The following is a 7,986-nucleotide window of genomic DNA, read 5'->3' as shown; positions in this document are numbered from 1 at the left end:
AAAAAATTTTTTTTCCCCCAACGTGGCTAATACCACTACTGGCCCTAACTGTTTCATAGGGTTGTTATGAAGATCAAATAAAACTCAAGATGTGACAGTGCTTTAAAAAAGAAAAAAGGTCTGTACCTTTGTACAGATTGCTTTGTAATCATAATTATAGCAAACATCACTCTGGGAACCTGCCCACACAGGATGGCTAAGAGCAGAGCTGGCTTTTCCAACCCTTGGTATGGGGACACACAAAAGCTGTTCATCTGTTTAAATGCAAAACTGTTTTGGCTGTGGCCTTGATTTTCTGCTGTCTCCCTTTTCCCATCACCTACCTTGTGATCACAAGATGAAACAAGTAAGCAGACGCTTGGACTTTTGCACTGGACTTTTCCGCAGAACTGAGTGGCTAAGAGCCAGAACACCTAGATTTGAATTCTTGCTCTACTTCCTTGCTTCCTCCAGCAAATCACTGAACTTCTCTGCCTTAATTTTCTCATGGGGCTGTTGGAGGATTTAAAGATTAAATACAAAACACATAAAACAACATTAGAAACAGTGCCTGGTACAAAGCAAGCAAGCAATCATCAAAGTTACAGTAAATCCACTGTGCTTCCTGGTACAGGGCACATCAGAGGAGGTTCCTGGGAGCTAATCTTGATTGCTGGTGTTGTGTGATTGTGTACAAAGAACATACTGTGGAGGGGACATGGGAGTGGGAAGGGCCTGGTGCAAGGGACAGGATGGAGCAGTGCAGTCTGAAGAGCGTCAAGAGTGTGGCCAAACCATGTGAGGTTAGGTAGAGAAAGTTTGGCTGCTGTAAGAGGTTTAGGACTGTCAGTCAAGTGAAAGTGATTCTCAAGACACTCCGAGGTGCACTAAAAAAATGAAAGGCAGAGAAGGGCCTCCTCTCGTTATTTTTGGCTTTCATCTTTTTAAGGTGAAAAGAGGTTGAGAACAGCAAGGTTCTCTGGTGACATGGAGCGTTGGGCTTCAGCACTTACTGCCAAGAGAAGTGAACCTGAGCTGCTCTTTGTTTCCAACACCACCTGGTGAGGAGCCAGAGAAAGACAAGAGTAATCTGAATAGTCATTCCCCCACCTTTGGGGAAAGGCGGAACCCATCCCTCTTTTCAAATTCGCTCCACAAAAACAACTTTTCCCTCCATCAGAAACAGACTGGGACACAATTAGGCAACGCTGCTGGGCTGAGTCAGTCAAAAGTGCCTGAAGGAAAAAGCTGCTCATGCTGCTCCCTAAAGGGGGATAGATGGCAACAAAGGGAAATAACGTTTGGGATTAGGTCGGGGGGGAGAGACAGGCCTCCTTGAATAAACAAGGCTTTTCCCCAAAGGGCTTTGGGTGGAAGGCCATCAAAGCAAGCTGTCCATACTCCTCCCTGGAAACTCTCAAAAGGCCATGACTGTTAGCTTAGACAGGTGGCCCAGGGGTCCCTCTCGGCCAAAAATGCCCAGAATAAGCCCGAGCCTTCCCCTCAAGAATTCAGGAATACGGTTTCCAACACAAACAGATACTACATTGTCGAAATAGTGCTGGAGTGTGTCCAAGCCTTCCCTTTATGTCCTTTGAGTCATTTGGAAATGGTTAACAAACGGGTTGAACACCTGGGCTGATTACCCCAGAAGGGGATTTCCAAACAGACTCTATGCTGTAAAATCATCTCTTCCCTTCCCCAAGCAATTCAGTTCCACTTTCTCTGAAGTGTGCCCTAAAGATTCCAAATTTTCTAACTAGGATTGATTCTAGGCTTACTAAATTACAGCAGCAACTGCTGCTGACACAAAGAAACAAGGAGCCAAGCAACTCTGTGCTTTTTAGAAAGGTTTTCTTTAAATTAAGAGGAACAGATGTCCAATGTTTCAAAAAGCCACACATTTGTGGATTTGGCTGACAAACCCTCCAAGCTGCATTTCATTTCTGTTCCCAGAGAGTCAGCCAGCCACTTAGAACTGACTCACTCTCTCTGGGCCACAGTTTGGGCCAGTATCTCAACTACAGAACTAGAATCCCAGATCTCAAATAAATCCAGGGTGTTTGGGTAGATAGTGGGGGCCATCTAAAACAACTTTTTTTTAAAATTTTATTTTAGTAGTATCAACACCCACACAGCAAACTGTGGAAGGCTAGTAGGTCAAAGAGAATGAGTAAACAGTTGGCACTTTCCTGTCCCAGCGCCACAGTTCTAAAGGCAATGAGTAAGCAGCTATCCAGAACAGGTTCTTGTTATAATCCCTCTTATGAGTACTGGTTAAATATGCAAATACATGTAGGTTATATGCTGCAATTCAAGTCCTCACCCTCAAGGCAAATGCATTACCTTAGGTGAACTCCTGGCCTTGCTGGGAAGGGAGGGACAGGAACCCAAGCCCCTGACTACCAGATACAAATGACTCAACTGCTTCTAGAATTTTAAAGTACACTATGTGCTTTCTTTTCTTGCTGTCTTTGAGAATAAAGGAACAAAACACTTCACATGCAGCAGTTTTGTGTAGCATTTCATTTACTATGTTTTGTGACTACCAGAGACGCTTTGATCATGTGAGTTAGAGACGGAATGTTACTTGGCTTTCAAAAATGGCTATTAAACTCGTGCTTAGGTTGTCTTAACTTTTTGTGAGCATATTAATAACTAATTATCAATAAAATAAGCCAATCTTGTGTGTTTTTGTAACAGGAATGAGACTTTCAGGTCTATTGGGAAAGACCTGGCATGCCACCAAATCAAATTTTTCTTTTACTGTTTAAAACCTCTTTACACCCAGCAAATCTCACTGGATATTCCAGATGGAGCTTTTCCAACAAGGTATTAAAAGCTGATCATTCCTTTTTTCCTCATCTACCTTCTAGTTTTTTTAGTATTAACTGTATAATAAATTAGAAAATGTCAACATTTAAAGCTGGTAAGATTAGACAAGTATTTTCAGTTATTCATAGTACATTTTGTGTATCTGTACTTTGTACCTTAACTAGGCTAGCTGGGAGCCTATTTTTATTTTATTTTTTGATAGGTAAGAAGTGGATTTATTTAGAGATGCACATTCTATAGACAGAACACAGTCCGTCTCAGGCTCCAGCGGCCATGGGAGAAACACACTCCACAAAGTGTGGGCCATCTCAGAAGCTGAGAGGCCTGGAGAGCTATTTTTAGTTAAGAAGGTTTTAGTCTTACTAATCAAGTCATTAGTTCATTAATTTCTGCTTTTCTTTTTATTAATTTGTATCTTGGATTTAATTAATAACTTCTTTAGACAGAGCATATCTACTCCCAAATGAGGGCATATATGCAGACAGCATTTATTTACTTATTTTTAAATATTTATTTATTCTTTTGGCTGCACTGGGTCTTAGTTGTGGAACACGGGATCTTCCTTGTGGCATGCGGACTCTTAGTTGCGGCATGTGGGAGCTAGTTCCCTGACCAGGGATCAAACCCCCGGCCCGTGCATTGGGAGCACAGTCTTTACCCACTAGACCACCAGGGAAGTCCCTGCAGACAGCATTTTAAATCCTACTTTTTTTTTTTTTTTTTTTTTTGCGGTATGCGGGCCTCTCACTGTTGTGGCCTCTCCCTCTCCCGTTGCGGAGCACAGGCTCTGGACGCGCAGGCTTAGCGGCCGTGGCTCTCGGGCCCAGCCGCTCCGTGGCATGTGGGATCTTCCCGGACTGGGGCATGAACCCGTGTCCCCCGCATCAGCAGGCGGACTCTCAACCGCTGCACCACCAGGGAAGCGCCCTACTTTTGTTTTTGAAGTGAGTAAATGCAATGTTGTAAAATTCTTACATGTGTAGCAAATGCTGTCTTTGGTGAATTAAAAAATTGGTAACATACTAACATTTACAGCTTCTTTACATTTTATCTGATCTAATCCTTAGGACAACCTGGCTATATATCTCTATTTTTATAGATGAAATCTAGGCTCAGTTAAAAACTTTCTCAAGGTCACATTATGTTAGAGGCAGAGATCTAAACCATCATTAACAGACTAATGCACATGGAGGCAAACGGTGGGTTTCAAAATATATGGAAAGGTTTTTTGATGCTAAAAAGGGGACTCCATGAGCTCTTGGCACACCGGTCAGTCAAAACACAGTTCACCGCAGTTTATAAGAGGGCAATCAGTTATTTTTTTTTTTAGCTTAATGAGTAATTTGTACTTAAGAAATCACTTTGAGTAACAAGCCTCAAGCTGTCCTACCAAAGCTACAGACAGCACTGAGCACACTGGGAACACTGGCCGAGTTTGTTTGTAAGGAGTACTCGCTACTATATACACTGAATTAACTAGTGTAATTCAGCAATGTCACTTCCAGCCTGTCGTCTTCTGGATTTTTAGAGAATGGAAATAGTGGCCATTGTCCAAATGAAATTAAAATTCTCCCTTCCTTCTAAATCCCACACTCTGGATTATGGTTATACAGAGAATCCAGAAAACACTGCAAGTTCCCACATGGCATTGCTTGAGGGAGGTGCTCCTCAGTACTTTAGGGTATAAACCCTGATGTGTTGCACTGTATTGTGTTGCTTGTCAGTCACTGAGTTGAGACATGATAAAACATTGCAGATATTTAAGGCACAAAATGAGACTTAAACAAAGTAGAGATGGAATCAAAAGAATTCCCAGGCCCTTTCTTTTATTTGCAGTAACATCAAACCATCCATTTACAAATTTTCTGGTCTCCAATCAGCTGGAATTAACTAGGCATGTCTTTGGGATCATGTTGTTTGCGTCCACTTTGGTGGATAAAAGGAACAAACCAACCGCAGGAACAGAAGGGTAGCAAACTGCTCCAGCTGGAATCCAGCAGAATCACCTGAACATGTCACACCTGAACACTTAGTGGAGGGAAGGAGGAGAGCTGCTCTTCATTTGTTTTCAAAGCAAATTCATTTGAAAGAGTGAACAAGCCATCATAAGTCAAATGTATTATAAATCACTTAGACCTTCAGCCTAAGAAACTAGTCTTTGTTTTTCTTATACTTTACCCTGAAATAAATTTACCAACAAATCCCAAAGATTTAGTACAAACAGTACAAATCATATTTGCTTTCCTCTTTCCTTTCTTCAGACAAACATCAAATAAAATGCAGGTGAAGGAGATGAAACACAACTGGAAGCTGATTTAGAGACTTATACTAACGCTAAAGAATCTAAAAAATTATACTGGTTAATGTGAATCTGTTTAAAATAAAGCATTTGGGTACTGCTTTTCATGTAAGTAACTGTCATACTGCTAGAAAGTTTCTGGGTGGGGGGAAAAAGACTGTTAAGAAGTAACCTTTCCAAAACCCACAAGGCACGTTGCTTGACCTTTATTTAGCTTTGATCACAGAGACTATCCCAATTTCCATAGAATCCTCATGATACTGCTACGATATCATGGCAAAAAAGATTCAAAGTGCCAGTAGACATAAGGACCAGTTTTTTTAATCGTAAACCATGATGCTCGGTAATGTTTGAATGGGAACATTTGATATGGATGGTCAGATGAAAGATACCAAAATGTCAGACAGCCCATCGACTGCTGTTGCCATGAGATTCAACAGTCAACATCAGTCTGATAAGCTACCCGACAAGGTGGTACAGCCATGGAGATGTCACGACGGTAGGCAAAACAAGCAGACATTCAGGCAGGATTTGATAAAACCAGGCATTTCTGGCCTGTTGAGACTTAAACCCAATTCTACACTCAACATAATGTCAGTACCAATTTTCCTAAAGGAAAAAAGTGAAACTGTTTATTTTTTCCCAAGCAAAACAAAATGACCAAGTTCGACCAGAAACATCCCAAAGGAAAAATCACATAAGAACAAAACACTTACTGAAGAAAGGCAAGAAAATGAGGTTACATATAAAAGTAGATTTCTGTCTGTTAAAATCAGAGTACGTGCTGGGCTAAAAATTAAGATATGAGAAAGCTTGTTTTTTTAAAAAACGAGTCATTTTTCTCTCCATGTCCTGTGATTTGTATACTATCATCCCTCCTGTTTTCACAAGCCAAGGAGTCCCCTTGATATACCAGTCCCTAAGGTGCCATTTCAGCAGTGTGTAGCCAGCTGCCCAATTCCAGCCCAACAAAAAATGCTTCGGTGGTGGCCCTTTCATGCAAATAAATGAAGGCTTAAGAAACTGCGGTTGTAGGTGGATATGGCAAGGTTGTATTTAGTTGGTAGAAGCTAAAAGGAAGTAAAAATATCAAAACGCTCAAGAAAACGGACACAATTTTGGAATGATCAAAGATGTCTTTATAAAGTTTTTTCATGACTTCATTCTAAATATACAGAATAAAAAATGGTGTCAGCTCATTTGTGAGACACCAACAAGATTTTCCTTATACTGTCTCAAAATTGAAAGATCAGCTTCCCAAGAGGGTGTGCAATGCATCATAAAATGGCCTTTTTTCAAAGGTGGGAGAGGAAGGGTTGGGCAGGATGGCATATTAAATTTTACCATGATAGACATGCAAGACTGTTATCCAATCTAGTATAATTTATATACACTTTTGATGACTTAGGAAAACAAAGAAGTCATTTGTGACAAGCCTAAAAAGCTTGACATATTGGACATACTTAGGAACCATTTTTTTTTTGGTGTCCAGAATTCTTTAATTGTACCATGTGGGCTTTTGAAAATAACAAGTAGAAGGCCAGTTTTTGTTAAGTTTGCTGCTTAATATCACATTCCACCCTAATAAAATACAATGTGGGTTGAATTGACGGTGGATACCTTACCTTAACAAAGGAAGAGTATTGTCAGTGCAAGATATGGACTAAACTGCTTTCAGGGGAAAAAAAAAAATTAAAATTGATACAGGTTGGAAAAGGGAATTTTCCTTCCTGGTTTGGAGTCCTCCCAATTTAAGGCAGAACCCGTCCATTTAAATTTTTGCAGTTAAAACTTTTCTGCTTATTTAGTTTTCTCCTCTGAGTTCAACCGCTGCTGGATTCGTTTGGCATAACTTTGTGCCATGGAGTTAATGATGGACAGGATGAAGTAACACACCATTACAACAACCAACTTCTCAAACATCCAGGACAACCAGTTTTCTCCCTGCAGGAAGAAAGGCAGAACAATCCACGAGAAATGCTCCATTAGTTCAGTAGTAAAAAGGGGACCACCTACCATGTTTTAACGAAAATAATGAGAACCTGGAGCTTACAACTTATAAAGCCTAAACAATTAAAAATGAAAAGTCTTGTGTCTTCAGCTACTGTGAAATCTACATTCAGGCTTTCTTACACCCAGCTATTAAGATTTCACTTTGTTAGATATAAAGTCAATGTTGAGTCATATAATTTAGAATGGGGTGAGTGTGAAGTCATCTCTTATCTTTCACTACATAATGTCTTTGATTAAATCTTACTATCTGAAGTCACCATGGAGATACTTTCAGAGAGTAGTGTCAAGATAGTTACACGTGTATATATTCTTGTTCCAGGATTAGGAGCAGCTTTTAAAATATAAATGTTATCTATTTCTGGAGTCATGTTTGGTCAACTGAGGGCAGCAAAGGGCCACGTAAAGAGTGTAAGGCCATCAAAAAACAAAAAAACCCAACCAAACAAGAAAAACACTATGCTTCCTTCAAGTTTCCCATTTCAGGTTATTGCTTACTCATCCTCTTCTAGTCATTTCCTTTGCTGCAAAACTGTTTATAGAAAAGGCAGGCTTAATTTAATTAAGTTTTTAAGTTCAGTTATGTTAACAGCTTTGGTTTATATTAAAAAAAATTATTTTCCCATCTGTGAAAAGAAAAATAGAGCAAAAATGAAGGAAGATATTCAGATGAACTCAGTAAGTCCAATACTTTGTTATGCTATAAATTTTAACTTTTTAATTCACTTGGAAAGTATACTTGCTACTTATAAATAAATAATTTAAGATCAAGGTAATAACTCATTCTACATAACAGATCCATTATTTTTCATTAGCCCAAGGCTTGTTTTTGGGAGAAGATGTACAAAATAGAAGTTATCAAT

The 7,986-nt window shown here is 39.7% G+C and overlaps 1 protein-coding gene across 2 annotated transcripts in view; it reads right to left on the bottom strand.

Moving 5' to 3' along the window:
* Nucleotides 1–4,603: 4,603 nt before the first annotated feature.
* Nucleotides 4,604–7,986, bottom strand: part of VMP1 (vacuole membrane protein 1) — a 130,278-nt gene continuing 126,895 nt past the window's right edge. For both annotated transcript variants that reach the window (XM_067714536.1, XM_067714538.1), the window contains exon 12: nt 4,604–7,057. In XM_067714536.1, the coding sequence (XP_067570637.1) occupies nt 6,914–7,057 (144 nt within the window). In that variant the 3' untranslated portion in view covers nt 4,604–6,913. The remainder of the gene's footprint in view (nt 7,058–7,986) is intronic.

This window comes from Pseudorca crassidens, chromosome 19 (assembly GCF_039906515.1).
Source record: "Pseudorca crassidens isolate mPseCra1 chromosome 19, mPseCra1.hap1, whole genome shotgun sequence".
Taxonomy (NCBI): Eukaryota; Metazoa; Chordata; class Mammalia; order Artiodactyla; family Delphinidae; genus Pseudorca; species Pseudorca crassidens.
The sequence above is the reverse complement of the archived record's forward strand: the minus strand, read 5'-3'. Positions and strand labels throughout refer to the sequence as shown.